Source organism: Natator depressus, chromosome 2, assembly GCF_965152275.1.
Source record: "Natator depressus isolate rNatDep1 chromosome 2, rNatDep2.hap1, whole genome shotgun sequence".
In the NCBI taxonomy this organism is placed as follows: Eukaryota; Metazoa; Chordata; order Testudines; family Cheloniidae; genus Natator; species Natator depressus.
The window spans coordinates 120,041,152-120,061,363 of NC_134235.1; the positions used below are offsets into that span (position 1 = coordinate 120,041,152).

The 20,212-nt window shown below is 45.8% G+C and overlaps 1 protein-coding gene and 1 long non-coding RNA gene across 2 annotated transcripts in view; both read left to right on the plus strand.

The window, feature by feature from the left end:
* LOC141982688 (uncharacterized) overlaps nucleotides 1–20,212 on the plus strand; it is a 103,343-nt gene that overhangs the window by 18,184 nt on the left and 64,947 nt on the right. The window lies entirely within an intron of this gene.
* On the plus strand, nucleotides 5,249–12,106 carry LOC141981534 (syncytin-B-like). The gene is made up of 3 exons (XM_074943186.1): nucleotides 5,249–5,359; nucleotides 7,455–7,507; nucleotides 10,247–12,106. Exon 3 carries the CDS (start codon nucleotides 10,295–10,297, stop codon nucleotides 11,795–11,797), a length of 1,503 nt encoding a protein of 500 aa, XP_074799287.1. The 5' UTR covers nucleotides 5,249–5,359; nucleotides 7,455–7,507; nucleotides 10,247–10,294; the 3' UTR covers nucleotides 11,798–12,106.

A 20,212-nucleotide genomic window follows, 5' to 3' on the forward strand; every position in this document is an offset into this window, starting at 1 on the left:
CACTGTAAGCAACAAGGATGCTGAAGACTTGAGTCTCCAACTGAGGGGACTGGCCCAGATTTCGAAGGTGAAATCTGTATACTATTGGACTGCAATATCCAGTGGGGTGAGAAAAACTGCTTAGTCTAGTTGCTGCCCAGTCTAATAGGGTTGAGCATTTAGACTGCATGCTTATATTTTATTTCTTTTGGTAACTAACTCTGACTTTTTGTCTATCACTTAATATCACTTTACATTTATCTTCTGTAGTCAATACATTTGTTTAACTGTTTATTTTTACCAGTGAGTTGGTATGACGTGTGTGGCAAATCTGCTCAGGTTTGACAAAGGCCAATGTATGTCCACTTTCCATTGTTGAAGTGGTGAACATTAATACAGTAGATGGTATATTCCTGAGGTGGCGGGGGTGGGGTGGGGTGGAATTTGGCTATTTGGCTGGTGCTTTTCTCTGTGTGATTCCTGAGTGGCTTTGGGAGCATTCATGCAATCTAGCTGGGTGTGGGGCTCCATATGCTGTTGTGCTGAGTGATCACAGCGGCTGGAGGGGCTTGCTGCTGGTCACTAGCAAGGCATTGTGAGAGACAGTCCAGGCTGGAGAGAGTCCCACAGTCCCAGACTGCACCTCGGGGGGATCCTGTCACAGGGATAATACTGACCCACCTTGGGGGGAGAGACTGGGACTGGGCAGTGTATCATGAACTGCTCATCTCTAATGCCTTCCATCAAAATATCTCAAAGTTAATAGGTTTCGCTCACCCCTCCACCCCTGAAAGCTAATTGCTTGTGCATCTCCAATGCCGTGGAATTGCATACAGAGGGTGAAGGTCTGCCCACAAGGTTATATTTATGTAAGAATCCCTTTTAGATGGGGACCATTCCTGTTGACCTCGCTCACACAGACCTCCCCTTTACTGCTGTCAGAACAGTGAGAAAGGTTTGTAGTATCTGGTCCGCAGTCAGAAACTCAGCCGCAAACAAACTTACCTTGTCAAAGTGGAGCAACAGTAGGAGTGGCTAATGATTTCAGATCCCAGCTGTCTGCAGAGAAAGGGCTCCAGTCCCTCAGCGCAGGGCGGGCCAGTTGCCATCAGGACTCTCATGATGAAACACAAGCCTCATTAGGTAGTGCCCTGTGCATTGGAAGGAGTTTTGCTGAGCAGCCCCATGCCCTCACATGAAGCAGCCATAAGAGGCTGCTACCCAAATATGAGTTGGATTCTCCAATAGGCCACCGGCCTTGGTGGATGCTGGATATGAGTAAGCTCCAGCCAGATCCTCATTTTCTGCTCCAGGCCAGCATGTGGCAATGGAGGTTGGTCACAGTTCAGTTTGGGTATCTATTCATGGTATGTTGACCTGGAACAGGGCATGGGTTAGGGTTCAAAGCACAGGATGTAGAACCAGAACAGAATTGCAATCAGACTCCTTCTTTGATGGGGTTGCTTATCTAGTGGATGGGGGGAAGCAGTTGAGAGGATATATCTTGATTTTAGTAAGGCTTTTGAAACATTGATCACATTGATATACATCAAAAAGTAGGCTCAGGCCCTAGATATTTGTAATTAAGCTGAGAAATTTTAACTCAAATGACCACCTGGCATTCTCATAAGCAAACTAGGGAAATGTGGTCAACATGAAATTATTATAAGCTTGGTGTACAACTAGTTGAAAAACTGTACTCCAAGAGTAGTTATCAATGGTTTATTGTCAAACTGGGTGGTTGTATATAGTGAGGTACTACAGAGGGGCCTGGGTCCAGTACTAGTCAATATTTTCATTAATGACTTGGATATTGGAGTGGAGAGTATGCTTATAAAATTTGCAGATGATGCCAAGCTAGGAGGGGTTGCAAGTACTTTGGAGGACAGGAGTAGAACTCAAAATGACCTTGATAAACTGGAGAATTGGTTTATCTTTTTTATTTCAAATTCAATGAAGTGCAAAGTACTTCACTTGGAAGAAACAATCAAATGTGCAAATACAAAATGTGGAATAACTGACTAGGTGGTAGTCCTGCTGAAAAGGATCTGGGGATTATGGTGGATCACAAATTGAATATGAGTCAGAACTGTGATGCAGTTTAGAAAAAGACTAATATTCTGAGGTGTATTAACTGGAGTATGTAAGACACAGGAAGTAACTGTCCCACTCTGCTCGGCACCGGTGAGGCTCCAGCTGGACTGCTGTATTCAATTCTGGGCACCACATTTTAGGAAAGATGTAGATAAACTGGAGAGAGTCCAGAGGAGAACAATAAAAATGACAAAAGTTTAGAAAATCTGATCTGTGAGGAAACGTTTAAAAAAACTGGGAACACCACTTATGATTGCACAGTCCAGGAGAGATTATGACAACATGCTCTCTACATTACCCTTGAGATATACACATTCAGTCTGGCCTCAACAAAGTTCCTTGGTTTAATCCTGTCCCTGGAAGGAATCAAGATGGATCTGCGCAAGCTGCAGGCTGTCCGGAAGTGGGCAGCCCCCTGCATTATATGTGACCTACAACGTTTTTTGGGCTTCCCGAACTTTTACCAGAAGTTCATTTTGAATTTTTCAAAACAAGCCAAGCCTCTCACTGCTGTAGACCAGAAAACCCGCCAGTTCCATTGGTCAGCCAAGGCCCAACATGCATTTGAGCATGTTGCCTTTACCACTGCTTCAGTACTGAACAATCCAGATATGATGCAAACTTTTGTTGTCGAAGCTGACCCCTCAAGTACAGTGATTGGGGCAGTCCTCCCCCAGAGTCATGGACCTGAGCAAATACTACATCCCATTACCTACTGCTCAAGCTTACCCCTGTTGAGTGAAACTATGAAATCTTGGACAAGGAGCTCCTGGCAATTAAGACCACCTTTGAAGGGTGGTGACACTACTCTGTAACATTGGAAAAGCAACCGTTTCCCCCCTCTAGCCTAGTTTCTCAGAAACAGCTGAACTGTTTTGACTGTAGTTTAAAAAAAAAAAAAATCAGTCAGAGGTAGTAACCCGGCATGGAAAATTCAGCCCAAAAGGTTAGAGTCCTACAAAGTTGTAAGCAACCCATAAACAGGGTCTTGAAATGGGAAGCTTTGGGCAATCTTAATAATTCCAGCATCCCCGTAGTGAATACCAACCAATGGAACTTTATTCTTGTTTTTGCAAGATCATTTTGACCTGGTATATGTTAATTAATTTTAAAAGCTGTCTTATTTATGGAGACATCTCTAGCTAAAATGTAGGAACAAATTTGTTACCCTTTGGTGGAAAAAATAAGGGTTAGATTGTGATAAGGTTACTATTGATTTCAAAGGGAGCCAGACTGAGGCCTTACTCATGTTTCTTTTACTATAGAAATGTTTCTCACATGAGACAAGCATGCACCTTAGGATAGCAAAGAGCGAATCTTACATAAGCATTGGATAAATCATGGTAAATACCAAAATTTCAGACTAGATCCTCAGCTGGTGTAAATCCGTATAGCTACCGTCACCTCAATGGAACAATGCTGATTTACATCTGGCCTGAAGAACACTTTTATTAGTGATGAGGAACTTGGTATTTTGGAATCCTTGCTGAATGTCCTAGAACTAACTTCTGTGTATGAATTATGGTAAAAAGCCTCCTGTATGAAAGTAAATTCATAATATATCACCATATCCAGGAGTGTTTTGGTTTTATACTATTAAGTTTTCACATCTGTGATGAAAGAGACAGTTATTATCTGGCTGACTATTCTCTGTTGCATTTGTCACTATACCTGAGTGCCTACTTCAGCATTACGGTAATTATTTTGTGCTACACTTTCAAAAGGGTGGATTCCATGCCTTGACATCTTTGAGGTTCTTTTACATTTGACTCTGAATTTCCTGGTTTCCAATGCTTATTTTTAGGATAAGTGCAAAGTTCTTGCAATGTTTTCTTACCCTTAAACTAGTAGTATGTGCTCTCAACATCAATGCCAGGTTAACCGGTTTTCCTTTGGGAATTTCTGTTTCAGTGATGTGTTTTTAAGTTTTCCCCAAGGTTTCCCTACTTGCTTGAGAGCCTGGTCCTGCTATTTGTGGGCAAAACTTTTCAAGTGGAGCCAATGACATTTTTGCCCAAATTGTCTCCTGTGCCCATGTCTGCACAGCAAAGAGAAGGAGTGGTGAGCTCGAGAGATGGGTATGGCTGCTTGGTCTGAGCCTCAGCATAAAGTAAAGCAGCCCAGAGCTGGCCATGGTCACAAGCTCAGTTCCCTGTGAGATGTGTGGCTGCGCAGCAGCCTATTGAGCGCTGCAGAGGCTCTCAGGGCTGAGGCTGGGAGAGATGCCGCAGCCAGGGGGAGAAGCGCCTAGCCTGTGCCCCAGTCCCAGAGCTGCCGTGGTGGGGAGAGGCACCTCTCCCCTCCCCATAGGCCAGGTGCTGCTGCAGGGAGAGAGAGCTGGGGAGAGTCCTCTCTCCTCGCTGTAGCCCCAGGGCAGCCTGCACCCCAAACACCGCATCCCCAGCCCCACCCCAGAACCCGCACTGCTAGCTGGACCCTCCCCCTCCCCCACACTCCAACCCTCTGCCCCAGCCCTGAACCCCCTCCCACACTCTGAGCCCCTCGTCCCCACCCCTGCCACATGAATTTTGTTATGTTCACCAATAGGGAGGTGATGTGTGACACATCACCTCCCTATTGGTGAACATAACAAAATTCATTCCGCGCATGTGTGGGAAAAATTAGAGGGAACACTGGTCACAAGCTGAGAATTGGTGGAGGGCAAACACACTCCACTCAGCCCTAACATGCCCTCCATGCCAGTGGGGGCACAGATGGTGCCCACTTTATGCCAGCTGAGCTCCCCTATGTTGGTGAAATTCTTTGTTTCAGCTGGCCGGTTAGGGCCAAGTTCCAACCACTCTGCCACCTTGAAGGGTTCATGTTTAGTCCATCCACCTGGAAACAGTCAGGGCACACCCTGACCGTTGTGTAGGAGCAACACATTGCTCCATCCAAGGACGAGGACCAGATATGAACCCTGGGAAGTTAATTAAAGGACAGTAATCGTGGGAAGCTTCCTTGGCCTGGCCTCAAGGCCTGAGAATTAGGATTGTAGTAGATAGAGGCTGGAAAATAAGAATATTAATCAAAGTCATGTATTCCTTTGTTGTGTCTTTTTGCGGTGGAAGTAGGTAATGCGCAGGGGGGAGAAATATAATAAAAGGGAAGGTGGAAAGCTGACAGGCAGCAGCCCTTTTCAGCTAACCAGCTTGCTTGCTTGGATAAACCTGTGTTCTGTCTCATCATTGAACCGCCACAACTGGCGCCCAAACGTGGGGCCCTCAGCACTCACCTCGCCCGGCAAGGGTTTCAGACGCATCACTCATCCGCTTCGCGGATCCCGGTGAGTATTTTTCATTGTGGTAAGTATGGGAAGCTCCCTCTCTGCTTTGCAAGTGCAACACCGCAATGAGCTACAGTATCTGCTGCGTAAGGCTCAGCATGACTGCCCCGCTCGAGAACTCACTCTCCTGCTACAGGAGGTGAGTGCCCAGTGCCCGTGGTACCCTGAAGCCGGAACCCTTAAGCTAGCGGACTGGGAGCGGTTGGGCCAGACATTGCATGAAGAGCCTCGGGCGCCCGTGCAGGCTTTACATGCCTGGCACCTCTGCCGCGATGCGATACAGCGTGTTGCCTTGGACAGGCCCTCCCTCACGAGGCTGGTGATCTCGCCATGCCCGTCGGCTCCTGCAGCCACCCCCCCTCCTACCGATGCAACACAGTGTGTCGCTTCAGAAGAACCCTCTCCCGCACCAATAGAGGGGCTGCCAATTTCGCCACCGCCGTCGGCTCCTGCAGCCATCCCTCTCCCTGCTTCGCCCCCAGTGCCTTTATTACCACCGCCTCCCTTACCTTCCCCGCCAGAGCCGGTCTGTGATTACCATCCCCCCCTGAAACCCCATGCTTCGGGGCCCCCCAGGGGGTCGTCTGCATCTGCTCAGAAGCTTTCGCTGGTGCAACAAATGGTGCACGCAGCGAAGGCTCGCTCAGATCTTACAGCAGAGGAGCTGGCTGAGCTGGTCTCGGTTTGTCCGGTGACCTGGCAAAACGATGACCAGGGCAACCCGGTTGGAACCTGGGTCAGTTTGCCTTACTCCGTGATTAGAGAGGTAAAGAAAGCAATTCGCGAGTTCGGTCTGACTAGCACGTTTGTGCGTGGTCTCATTGAAGGGCTAGGTAGTGGATACTCCCTGATCCCTGAAGATTGGAAGGCGCTGTTGCGCATGATGCTGTCACCCAGTCAATATGTTATTTGGATTAGTGAGTATCGGCAGGAGGCGGAACGCCAGGCCCAGATTCATAGAGCGGAAGGTATTATTTTTGAGCACTTGGCAGGGGAGGGACCGTTTGCTACCGTTGAGATGCAAACTCAACTCCCTCAGGCCCTCTTCCCCCTTATTTCCACCTGCGCCCAGCATGCTTTCCGGAAGGTCCCGGATTCAGGCAAGCCTACTAAAAGCTTTGTTAGTATCCGTCAGGGTGCATCAGAGTCCTTTCTGGATTTTACCAACAGATTGCAGGAGGCTATCCTCCGACAGGTGGATAACGCTGCGGCAGCTCAGGAAATCCTGTTAAAAATGGCAGTTGAAAATGCAAATGAGGATTGCCGCCGCGCTCTCCAGACGGCGCAAGCCTCTGGCATTTTAGAGCTCTCAGACATGCTACGGGCGTGCCAAAACATCGGCACACAAGCCCATAAAGCTGGAGTTCTGGCTGCTGCCCTAAAAAGAACCGGGAAAGAGGGGAAGCGTTGTTACCGCTGTGGCAAGGAGGGTCACTTCCAGCGGGAGTGCCGCTCATCAAAGGCACCCGCCCGACCCTCAAAAAAGTGCCCCAAGTGTCAAAAGGGCTATCACTGGGCTAATCAGTGTCGTAGCGGGCCGGGAAACCGCGCGGCGGGTCCCCCCCGAACCCAGGGCCAAACGGGGGTGTTTCCCACTCAGACAACCGTTCCTCTGCCTTAAAATCCATAGACTCTATGAGGGCGGCGACTGCTGGAAGTGCAGGGCTTGATTTGATCATGCAGGAGGACACTGATTTTCGGCTGCCAGGGGAGGTCTGCGCCATACCTACCCAGGTGACGGGACCTCTCCCTGCCGGCTTTGTGGGTCTCGTTCTCCCTCGCTCTCATGCTGGGAAACAGGGCTTTTTTGTCATCCCCGGGGTCATTGATGCCGATTACACTGGCATTATTAAGGTTCAGGTGTGGACTCATCTTCCACAGTCGCTCCCGTGTGGACGATCAATTGCACAATTGATTTTAGTCCCCTATCAGGTGCCAGCTGCCGAGGATCGAACTCGGGGCGGAGGCGGCTTTGGATCAACGTTGTCTCACTCGCCGTCTCACAGCGCGTCCTCTCCACTTGTTGCTCTGACAATGTCAGTCCGCCCCTCGAAACCTCAGTTAACACTTCTCTTAAATGATGTTCCTTTCACAGGGCTGGTGGACACTGGAGCTGACGTTACGGTGATTCGTGATCCAGAGTGGCCGGTTAGTTGGCCTACGGTTCCTTCTAAAGAGTTGTGGGGGATCGGGGGTAGTAAACCCGGGCGACAGAGTTTGTCTTGGGTCACAGTCTCTAAACCGGGAGGCCGTACCCTTGCTACTATCCGCCCTTTTGTGCTCCCTGTCCACCTCAATATTTGGGGCCGTGATTTACTCACAAAGCTGGACACCACCCTCGATATTAATATCTGATGGCTCAAAATCCTCCCTCACCCACATTGCCCTCCGCATTGCCCTTGGTATGGCAATCCTTAGAGCCCGTCTGGATTGACCAGTGGCCCCTCCCTCTAGAAAAGCTAAAAGCGCTTCAATCGCTTGTGCAGCAGCATTTGCTGGCACAGCGCTTGGAAAGCTCTACTAGTCCCTGGAACACCCCGGTGTTCGTTATTAAGAAAAAATCCGGTGCATGGCGGCTGTTGCATGACTTAAGGGAAATAAATAAATGCATCCAACCTATGGGCCCCTTGCAATATGGATTACCAAATCCAAATTTAATTCCTCAAACCGATCAGCTCTGTGTGTTAGATTTAAAAGATTGTTTTTTCACCATCCCCCTTTGCCCACAAGATCGCGAAAAATTCGCGTTCACGGTGCCACAATATAATAATCAGCAACCCTCTCAAAGGTATCAGTGGAAGGTCTTACCCCAGGGAATGCAAAATAGTCCAACCTTGTGTCAGCTTTTTGTGGATCGGGCCCTCACCCCTTTTCGTGCCCGGTACCCTACGCTAAAGGTCTACCATTATATGGATGACATTTTGCTTAGTGGTCCCCAGGTCACGGAACAACAGATTGAATCTTTGTCTCAAATCCTCGGCCAAAATGGCCTGTTGGTGGCACCAGAAAAAATCCAACGCTCTTATCCCTACCACTACCTCGGCCATAAGGTTTTACAAACCTATGCTGCTCCGGTTCGTCCGGCACTAACTCTACCTCAACCCCTAACCCTTGTTAAATTACAACAGATTTTGGGTCATTTAAATTGGATTCGGCCCTATTTTCGTCTCCCCACCTCAATGCTGCAGCCGTTGTTCGAGCTCCTACGTGGAGCCTGAGCACCGGGTGCAGTTATTGCCATCACTAAAGAGCACATTGCCTGCATTCGACAAATTAATGCAGCATTAAGTCAGCAGTTTGTGGACAGACCCCCTGAGGTCCGTCCCCTACGGCTGATTCTTCTTGCCACCCCTCATACGCCCACTGCGGCTCTGTTTGTACCCCGTACGAATACAGCCGTCTCTATCATAGAGTGGCTGTACCTCTCCTCCACTCCTCATCGGAATATTTACCCATATCTAGATGCCCTGTCTGATCTTGTTCGTAAAGCCCGCCACCGTGCGGTGCAACTTACTGGCACTGATTTAGTTGATATTGTGTTCCCCTTGTCCCGTAGTGAATTTGATTCCTTGTGCCACACCTCTTTGGCTTGGCAGGTTGCTCTTTGTGATTATGTGGGAGAAATTTCTTATAATCCCCCAAAAGATCCTCGGTTGGTAATTACACAAAAGGTGCCTCTAATTGTTCATCGTCTTAGCCGCTCTCAACCCATTGTTTCTGCTGTTACTCTTTTTACTGATGGCTCTCCACATCGAGGTGTCGTTACCTATCAATCAGGTGACCCCCCTCGTTGGCGTTCTCGTTTTACACTGCCTCAGCGTTCCGCGCAGCGTTCAGAACTGGCTGCTGTTATTTTAGCCTTTCAACTTTTCGCTGATTGTCCCTTTAATTTAATTGTGGACACCCATTATGTTTATCAAGTGATTGATCATTTACCCCTTGCCCTCATTACCCCTCAGGTCGATGCGGACCTCCTTCGCCTATTTTTGTCTTTGCAATATCTTATTTCCACTCGTAATTTCCCTTATTTTGTTGCTCATATTCGCAGTCATACCCCTCTGCCTGGGTCACTCACTGAGGGCAATGCATGCGCTGATCGCGCGTTACGTGGTCAGGTAAATTCCCTCTTTTCTGACCCCATTGAAAGCCATGCCTTTTTCCATCAGTCTGCCTCTGTTTTGGCCCGGCAGTTTCACATTCCTGCTGATCATGCACGTTCCATTGTTCGTTCCTGCCCCCACTGTGCCGCTGCTGCTCCTACTTTTTCTTATGCCGTTAACCCCAGAGGTACCGCAGCAAATCAGCTATGGCAAATGGATGTCACTCATGTGCCACAGTTCCGCCCCTATTCCTTTTTACATGTTTCTGTTGATACTTATTCGGGATTTCTGTGGGCAACCCCACAGCGTGGGGAAGCCACTGCTAAAGTTATTCACCATTTGCTAGCCTGTTTTTCTGTTATGGGTCGCCCAAGCCAAATTAAAACGGATAATGCCCCAGCTTACTGCTCCACAGCCCTCTCCACTTTTTGCGCCCGATGGAACGTCCGTCTTAAACACGGGATCCCTTATAATTCCACGGGCCAAGCCATTGTTGAACGTGCCAATCGCACGCTCAAAACCTTGCTTGATAAACAATTAAAACAAGGGGAGCTGCGTCTCCGAACCTTAGGAGACATTCAACAACAAATGCATATCCTTTTGTTTACTTTAAATAATTTAACGCTGAACGCAGATCAGCAGACCCCCGCGGATCGCCATTTTCACAAATCTGAGGTACTGGAAAGACCGCGTGTCTTTTACCGTCAGCTGCCCGATCCACAGTGGCTGGGCCCAGTACCTCTAATCACTTGGGGTCGGGGATATGCTGCTGTGTCTCTCCCTGCAGGACCGTTGTGGGTTCCAGCCCGGTGTGTGCGACCGGCACTGAAACAGCATGGCGTGGCGCCAGGGGCTGTCGAACCCCATACCGGAGTTTCAGCTGACCTTGGAGGAGAACGTGGTGCCTCCCGGGTCGACAACGGCGGGACGGAAACGGAAGAGGCGTAGCGTCCCAAGCCAGCCCGTGACATGGGGAGCAGTAAAAGCATTGGTCGCGGCGGCTCAACGAAGACTGGCAGCAAATCAACAGCCAGAGACTCCTGAGACTTTGTTTGTGGCGATTCTCGCCCAAATCACTGCTAATTCTGTGCTGATTGTATGCCTTTTGTGCCTGCTATTTCCTGTAGGGGTTGGCTCGGGAGCGCTTCCCCCGTTACGGGCCCGAATGACATATAACATATGGGAAAGATTGGCTTCAATAGCAAATGTTACCCACTTTTGTTTGTCTGATTCTGTAGCAGCCGGAGAATTGTTAGGTACATGCCTTATACCAGTATGTCATCACCCTGAGGAAATGGGGAATGAGACGATGCTCGCTGCTTATGCGAATCTCTCTTCCCAGTACTCTGGCATGGCTAATTGGGGCCCGGCCAACTATACCTTGCCTCACACGGCTATATCCCTCCACACACCGTACCCGGCCGGGGCCAACAATGTCACCTGTGCGCGTGTGGTTAACTGCACTAGTACAAAGGTGCCCTTGGGCTGTCGGCAAATTCCTCAACCCCTCTTAAATTGTTCCCGCGCTGTGAATGTTTCATACAATTATGGCCATATCATCCTACCATCAGGGTGGTTTTTTACCTGTGGCTCACGCACCTTTAGTTATATTCCTGCAAATTTAAGTGATGGCACCCTTTGCTGTCTTAGTAGAATGACGCTTATATTGCCTTTTGCCAGCCAAAGGCACAGTAAAAGAAGTGTACCCCTTTCAGATAATTGTGTTGCAGATGTTGAGCTTTTTAGTCGCGCTGAGTATACTGCTTTAGCGGCCTCCATTGTTGGGGTCCCCGGGCTTGCCACTTATACAGCCAGAACCTTAAATGCCCTGGCGTGCTTTGCAGCGAAGGCAATTAATACAACATCCAAGGCAATTGCCCTACTTAATGCAGAGCAACACGAATTAAGGGATGCAATTTTAGATAACAGAGCAGCCATTGATTTTCTGCTCTTAAAACATCACCTAGGCTGTTCCACGTTTCGGCATATGTGTTGTTTTAATTTAACTGATAATAGTCGTTCCATAGAAACTAGACTGGCCGAGTTGGCCAATCTTACGGCACACATACGTCAAGATGTGGGGTTTGAGGGCTTTTGGAATTGGCTTACAGGTTGGCTGCCATCTCTAGGATGGCTGCGACAACTTTTCGGTTATGCTGTGTTTGTGATCATTGGGCTTATTTTTTGCTGCTGCTGCGTACAATGTATTCCCTCTTTGCTAAGGCTTTGTAGAGATTCGCCCTGGCAAGCTCCCCGAGTTATGTCCTTGTCAGTCTGGGAGTTAAATTGCTTGCAAAAGCTAATTGACGGCTACCATGAGATGGCCGAGTATAATTAAACAAAAAACGGGGGGATGAAGGGTTCATGTTTAGTCCATCCACCTGGAAACAGTCAGGGCACACCCTGACCGTTGTGTAGGAGCAACACATTGCTCCATCCAAGGACGAGGACCAGATATGAACCCTGGGAAGTTAATTAAAGGACAGTAATCGTGGGAAGCTTCCTTGGCCTGGCCTCAAGGCCTGAGAATTAGGATTGTAGTAGATAGAGGCTGGAAAATAAGAATATTAATCAAAGTCATGTATTCCTTTGTTGTGTCTTTTTGCGGTGGAAGTAGGTAATGCGCAGGGGGGAGAAATATAATAAAAGGGAAGGTGGAAAGCTGACAGGCAGCAGCCCTTTTCAGCTAACCAGCTTGCTTGCTTGGATAAACCTGTGTTCTGTCTCATCATTGAACCGCCACACCACCTGAACAGGGCAAAGTGGCTGGAACAAGAAAAGAGAATCTATCCCTTTGAACGTAGATCAATGGAGTCTGGGGTTTTTAGGTTATTGAGACAAAAAGAAAATGTGGTTTAGAGTTTCAGAGATTGCTGTCAATTAGTGACATAAGTCCCATTGAAGGTCATGTGCCTGGCTTGAGAGCAGCACATAGCCCTAAAAATATCTTCTTAGAGCGAGACACCTTTGTGGCAAGATCTGTGATTTTCAATAGCAGGGTTACATAATGGAGTCGGAAAGACAATAAGGTTCTATGGAGGAGGAGGAAATTAACTAGAAGTGGATAAGGTCATGATGATGCTAAAAAAAGGGAGAACCTTTTAATAAACTATTATCAAGAGTGAAACAAAACATTCTGTTTCATCTTCTCTCTGTGAAGCCCATTATTATCTAGCATATCAGCACTGAAAAGAAAAAAATATATAATCACTGGCGTTATTCTTGAAACAGAAATGGAGGCATATCTCAAGGAAAACATGCTCTTCTCTTCAGGAGTGGGGATGGTTTGAGAGATTTTTCTGGTCCAAGCAGGCTCTGATTCTAAAACTACCCAGAGGAACATAAGAATGGTCAGACTGACCCTATCATACATGCACTGATGGGACTCTCCATCTTCAGATTTCATTCCTTTCAGCTCACCCCTCTTCTCAGCACTCTTTCCATTTCCCAGGATGATTAGAGATGCTCTGCTTGGAATGGATTCATGGCCGAGGAGGGGAGGGGCCAGGAGCAATAGGAGGGCCAGGGGCAGGGCTTAGGGACGGGAGGAGGAGACATATCGTTCTGCCACATTGTTCTTATGGCGAATGTGCTCAGAAACTTAGGGCTTTAAAGGGCAGTTCCAGGGGCTGTTACCCACAGAAAGGAGAATCCCGTCAACATGACTGCAGTGAAGGTGGGATACAAGGGCAAGGAGATCAAAGAGAGAGGCAGGGAGCCAGGAGGCAGTGTGGAGACCCAGGGTCTCTGGGCAAATAACGCTCTGACTCTGCTATCTGTAGCTGCAAGGCTTGGGGTGAGCTCCCTTCTTCTTCCACGGCAAGGAGGGATTGCAAACCCTATTCTTCTCCCCTGATTGGGAAAAAAGGATCTCAGGAAATACTGTGAAGGGGGACCAGGCTGAATATATTCCCTATTTAGCCTCTCTCATGGGAGGTGACAACTTCGTTATGACAGGATAGTGCTTAACTCCCTATCGTGAATAAGGGGGATTTTTTTCTCAGTCCTCCAGCATCTGATTAGAGAGAAGGGTGTGTTATATGTAAAACATGCTATATGGTAAGATAGAAACATAGGCAATATACTGTATGTCCCTGTGGTGTGGCAGATAAATGAGTTGCTCCATGGTGCTTAAACTAGTATAAATAAACATAACAGGAAAGGATTTGCCGTGGTGTATCAGACCATTGGTCCATCAAAGCTAGAAAGGACTATTGAGAGTGGCCACTCATTCCATAAATAGGAATATCAGGTCTCTTTACTTAGGGCTAATCTGGAAGTCATTACACAGACAGCCTGACATAGACATCAGTGGAAGTTTTGTCTGTGTAAAGTTTATAGACTCAATCCCTTATATTTCAAAGTATAGATATTGTAAGCAAGGAGGGGACTGAGCCTTTCAGAGAGAGAGGCGTTATGGACTTTATCCTTTACATACGATTTCATCCTCACATCAGAAGTAGAATCTGGGCCTCAGTACTTTATTTCTAATGAAAAAGGCTGATACAGAAGATTGATTTTTGCCTTTAATCTCACCTTTGACTTTGCAAGCATTATACTTTCTTTGAGCCATTGTGTTTCAGTTTCTAATGGGATTACCCTCAAAATACAGAGTTTAGAAATAATTAAAGAATTCTGATGATGAAATGATGATGCTGGACACAGGGTTCACTCTACACTGGCATAATAATTAACGTCATATGAATTAGATATGATTTATGCATTCTGAGACCCTAGGGGAAGCCGTGTTGATGCTGAAAAATCCCAGATGCTAGACACGATGGCAAAAGATAGCTTGAACATGTCTTTATTCGAACAAATAATCTTGCATAACAAGATTCTAGTGTTTAATCTACGGATTGCAGCACAGCTGACCTAACCCAGACGAGTATGAAAATATATCACTGGAATCCATGCTTTGCTGGGAGAATGTTGGTCAAACAACTGGAGAAAAAATAGTTGATCTAAGGAAGTGATCACTGGGTGGACTGTCCTGAAGAGAAGGTACAAGTGACGATGGGTCTTTCTGATGTTAGTACGGTTGCAAGTAGTTCTAATGGAAGCATCTTATCTCCCTGTTATGGAGGGTTATTAGCGGGTCATTGTCATGAGGTGTACAGAACTCTTCTTGTCTCAGCCGCTAAATGGTTAATAGGGAAACTGATTGGTGCCTCCTGCTGGAGCTGACTAGAAGCCTCACAAGTGCTGCAGTCTGCAGAGATAAAAGGGCTGCAGAGCAGCAAAGAGGATGCCAGAGAGGCTGAGGAGCAGCAAAGAGGATGCCAGAAAGGCTGAGGAGCTACAAAGAGGATGCCAGAGAGGCTGAGGAGCTACAAAGAGGAAGGGCCTTCAGCAACAGACAGATGAGAAGCTGCCGAGGAAACCAGACCCTCTGGAAGAGAGGACCACAGGGTGTGACTCCGAGAAATGGCCTGCAAAAGAAGCGTGGCAGGAAGCAGAGCAGGGACACGGAAATGAGTGTGGAGAGATTGGGGCCAAACACTTCATAAAGGGTCCCTGGCCTGGAACCCAGAAGAGTGGGTGGCCTGGGTTCCCTTACCAAACCCAGCAACGAAGGAAACTGAGGCAGTGTTGCTGGGTTGCCTGGTCGTGCTGCAAGGGGGCACCAAAGATCGAAGGCGACACTGACAGTCCTCTTTTTTCCAACACCCTTGTAGGCTGATCACTGACCTAGCAACTCTTCTTTTGGGTAATGACAGCCCAGCAACATCTGAGGGAGAAGGGACAGAGACTAGCAATAGTTGTTTCACTTCTTCCACCAGGTGGTCACAGCTGAGGGCAGTAAAAGGGATGGAATTGGCTATTTTGAGGTATCTTATACCATCCATCCCAGCCTCCTGACAATCCTTTAGCTCTGTGACATCTGGGAAGTAGGAGCATCAGTTCTGGTCCCTGTGCTTCCTCCAACCTTCTACAGCTGTCCTGGGTCAGTGAGAGATGGGCGTGCTTTCAGATCCCTGGTCGAAGAACGGTGAAGCAGCAATGAAACGGAAGCTAAATTTACCATTGACTGTACTGAGAATGCTTTATTCATCTTGTAACATCACAGCAAAGCACAAGTCTTCAGCTGGCCCCAAGCAGTTAAGGGGCACAGATAACAAAGCACAAAGCTATGGGGCACAGCAAACCAATTTGAAAGTAGACCATCATTGTCTTGTCCTCCAACAGAGGTTCAACCACTGCCACAAATGTTAAATTTTGAGCCAAATCACTCCATCCACTATTTAAGCTAAGAGAACTTCAGTTTGAAGGAACAAGGAAGAGAAGTTTCCACTGGCTGCTTTGCTGTAGGAAAAAACATTACAGTTAATTCATTGTTACCTAACTTTATTTTGCCAACCTATTATGCACCAAGTGCCAGTAAATTCCTGTGCCAAACACAGACAGAGATATCTGACTTAAAAGGTTTCATAAATCATCATAGCTCAGTATGGTTGAATTACATAAAACTACCTTAAAAGAACATTATTAAGGTTGCAAAGTCAAGTACTCAAGAGGTAGGAAATGCCAGAATTAAAGTGGCTTATTAAACCTTAATTCAGCCTCTGTTTGCAACAGTCTTTAATGACATGATCGCATGCTATTTTGTTCACATCAGCCAGAAACAAAATAATCAGCTGCATGTTCGTACATAGACAGAATTGTAATGTTCTGAAACACTACCATCTTGTGGCAGCGTGGAGATACAAACAATTATCAGAGCAAATAAACATCGCCCTCATGTCCCAGCCAACCATGAAAAGTAAAATATATATATTTTTTGTATTTTATCTGTGTTCTGGCATTCATGCATTAAATAGGAACAGGAATTCAGAAAATCACACCCCATATTTAAAAAATGTTCCTGCAGCTATTTAATAATTTTAAAAAGCAATGCATTGTTTTCTCTGCTTCTCTCCCCAGCAGGCATACTGCATAACAATTCTTCTCTGGGGGAGAGGAAGTCAGAGGACCACATGACAGATGTTTGTCATGTTGCTTAACACACTACTGGAAGGGGCTCTGATACTGTGGTGATGAGGACAGCATCCATCTAACTGAGGTACTTTTGTGGCCCCCATCACCATAGTGATGCTTAGTGCCTCACTATATTTATCCTCACAATGCCCCTGTGAGGTAAGGAAAGTGTGATTATCCCCATTTTACAGATGGGGATTTGAGGCACAGAGAGGCTAAATGACTTGCACAAAGTCACACAGGAAGCAGGGAATTGAAGTGAGGTTTCCCAAGTCCTAGGCTAGTGCCCTAACCACTGGGAAATCCTTCCTTTCCATATGAAAGTATATAGAATAGAAATATTTAAATCCTTCAGCATTTGATACGGAGATAATTGGGCTCTGAAAATTGTGGTATACACTGTAAATCACTGGGAATGCCCTGTTTAATTGTGTCTTTGAAGTTCCTAAAACCTCTAATCCATGAGCCTTTCCTGTTTGCATATAATTGTTTTACATTTAAAAACAAATTGATACTTTCTAATTTTTCCACCTCTAGTGCATTTCCTATAATGAGGATTTTCTGGGGGCTCTCTGGAGGCCTGGCATCTTTGATTAGGTTTAGGTAGTGGGGTTGGGAGCAAGTGGTTCAGTTCCCGTGACTGAGAGAATAGAGAGATTTTGTGTCAGATATATTCCAGAGGGCAGTCCTTAATTGAACAGGGCTACATGAGAAAGTATATATTCAGTCAATTCAGTGATAAAGGTTAATGTGATGGTTATTTGATTGGTTAATGATATCTCTATTGGGTTAGCTAAACACTCTAACTTACTGCCTGATTTAAGACTGTGATGTTTTGGGAGATGATCTAAGTGATGCGACTGTAATCAGAAAAAATACACAAGGTGATGTAAGTTAGATTCCCTCATCCTGATTCTCCTCTCACGTAAACTGTTATATACAAGAGTGAACTCCAATATTTTGATAATTACTCCAGGATTTACAGCAATGCAAGTAAGAGGAGAATAAGGGGCCTACTTGAATTGAATAAGACTCCTTCACACCTAGTTAGATCCTTGGGCCTGATTCCTCTCACTGGTGTAAAACAGAAATAAGTTCTCCTCAGTCAATGGCATTATGCAGGTACAGTTGTGTAACAGAAAGTAAAATCAGAGCCCTTAGACTTACTTACAGACACTTCCTGATGTGTGTTTACAGGAATCTAAACTGGTGTAACTTGCCAGAAGAAGGTGTTTGATAAACTAAGGGATTTTAGTTTTTAACTTTTTCCTTCTGCGACTCCTCTGAATTTGTCCCACTCCCGTTACTCAATGATTCAACCAAAAGAATATTAACCAGACTGATTGCTTAAATGGCTCTTATTTACCAATACAAGTTTAAAAGCATAGTATTTCAGTCAGATCATGACTAGATCACATTTTTAATGTGCTAGAAGAATAAAGTCAAGGCCAGTAATTTATGTACTTGGTGCTTTAATAGGGCCAGTTTCAAAAAGCTGAAAACAATTATGAGCCAAATTAGCTGGAAGGAAGAATTTAATCAGAAACCTGTTAATGATAACTGGGAATCATTTCAGAACTCCTTACTAGATGCCCAAAGAGCCACAATCAAGGAGGAAAGCTGTGCTGGTTAAATAAACAACCTGACAGAGTGAAAGTGTAGGCAGCAGTAACAAAAAACACAACAAAACCAAAAACCAACAAATGGCAGAAAGAGAAAGCCGATAATAATTAATATAAATTAGAAGTTAAGAATTATAGAAAAATAATAAGGGACACAAGAATAAATCAATGGCCAGCAGAGTTAAGGACAATAAGGAATTATTTAATATATTAGGAACAAAAAACATTGTGACAATGGTATCGGTACATTACTGGATGGAAATAGTAGTATTATCAAGAATACAGAAAAGGCAGAAGGATAAAATAAATATTTCTGCTCTGTATTTGGGGAAAAAACAGTTTATATAGTCTCATCATATGGTGATAACACTCTTTCCAGTCCACTTGTATCTCTGGAGGATGCTAAACAGAAGCCACTAAAGTTAGATATTTTTAAAGTAGCAAAGCCAGATAACTTGCAACAAAGAGTTTCAAAAGAACTTGCTGAACCATTAATGTTGATTTTCAATAAGTCTTAGAGCATTGGGGAAGTTCCAGAAGACTGGAAGAAAGTTAATGTTGTGTCAATTTTTAAAAAGGGTAAATGGGGTGGCCCTGGTAATTATAAGCCTGACACCGATCCCTGACAAGATAATGGAGCGGCTGATACAGGACTCAATTAAGAAAGAACTGAAGGAGGATAATTACTCCTGGGAGGATTCCGCACCAAAAAATTAAAAATTCTGCAAAATTCTTTTTTTTAAAAAAAAATGGGTAAGTAAAAATGAGCTTGTAATCTAACCCCATTGTGCCACTTTGGCACAGGAAAAAAGTGAGAAAGCACATAGAACTTTCTAGCTGATTTGTTTACTGTTGTTTAAGAAGGCTTTACATCACTCTGGCAATGTAGGGGCCTTAAAACTTTTATAGGCTTTATGATCCTGGGGGAATTGACTGAGAATGGGAACAGTTAACTGACAATAGGAACATTAACAATGTTACTACTCAGGCAGGCTGCTTCATTTTTGCCTCAGAGAATGAGAACCATTAACTAGCAGGCAGGTTGCTACATTTCTGCCTGGGGACAGAGCCTTCCTTGTACATAATAAAAAGACCTACTCCTCCATGCCCCCGGTGAGCCACAGTAGCAAGTGAGAGGGACAGAGTCTCTCTCGCTTATTGGCAGGCACGCACACCCAGTCCTGCTCCCTGATGGTGATCGACATCTCCCCTGCAGGCACCCATGCCCAGCCCCCTCCCCCTGCAGTGATTTGTGTCTCTGAGGCTACTCCATGCACACGGCAACAGATGCGCTGGCTGGACTGCCGGGGAAGAGGCGAGTGTCCCGCGACAGATTTCTTTTGCATTTTTCTGCTTGGGGGCATAGAAATATGTGGGTCACATGAATTCTGTGCCCACGCAGGGGCACAGAACTCTGTCAGAGGTAGGTAATGTAATTAGTGAAAATCAACATGGGTTTATGGAAAATAGATCCTGTCAAACTAACTAGATCATAGAATCATAGAATTTTTTTTTGGTGAATCATAGCAATCTTTTTTTGGTGAGATTACAAATTTGGTTGGTAAAGTTACTAGTGTAGACATAAACACAGACTTCTGTAAGGCGTTTGAGATGGTATTGCACAACATTTTGATTAAAAAACTAGAACGACATAAAATTAACATGGCACACATCAACGGGAGTAAAAACTGGCTAACTGATAAGTCTCAAAATGTATCTGAAAACGGGGAATTGTCATCAAGCAGGTGTGTTTCCAGTTGGATCCCACAGGGAACAGTTCTTGGCCCTTCACTATTTAACATTTTAATCAAGAACCTGGAAGAAAACATAAAAGCATCACTAATAATGATTGCAGATGATAAAAAATTGGGGGAATGCGAAATAATGACAAGGACAGGTCACTGATTCAAATCCATATGGATCGCTTGGTAAACTGGGCCCAAGCAAATAATATGCATTTTAGTATGGGTAAATGTATACATCTAGGAACACAGAATGTAGGCCATACTTACAGGTTGGGGGACTCTATCCTGGGAAACAGTGACTCTAAAAGAGCTTTGTGATCGTGGTGAATATGAATTCTTGGTGTGATGCCGTGGCCAAAAGAGCAAATGCAGTCCTGAGATTCATAAACCGGGGACTCTCCGGTAGGA

Coding starts and splice junctions, on each gene's coding strand:
- LOC141981534 (XM_074943186.1), top strand. CDS start 10,295: ATGGCGTGGCGCCAGGGGCTGTCGAACCCCATACCGGAGTTTCAGCTG.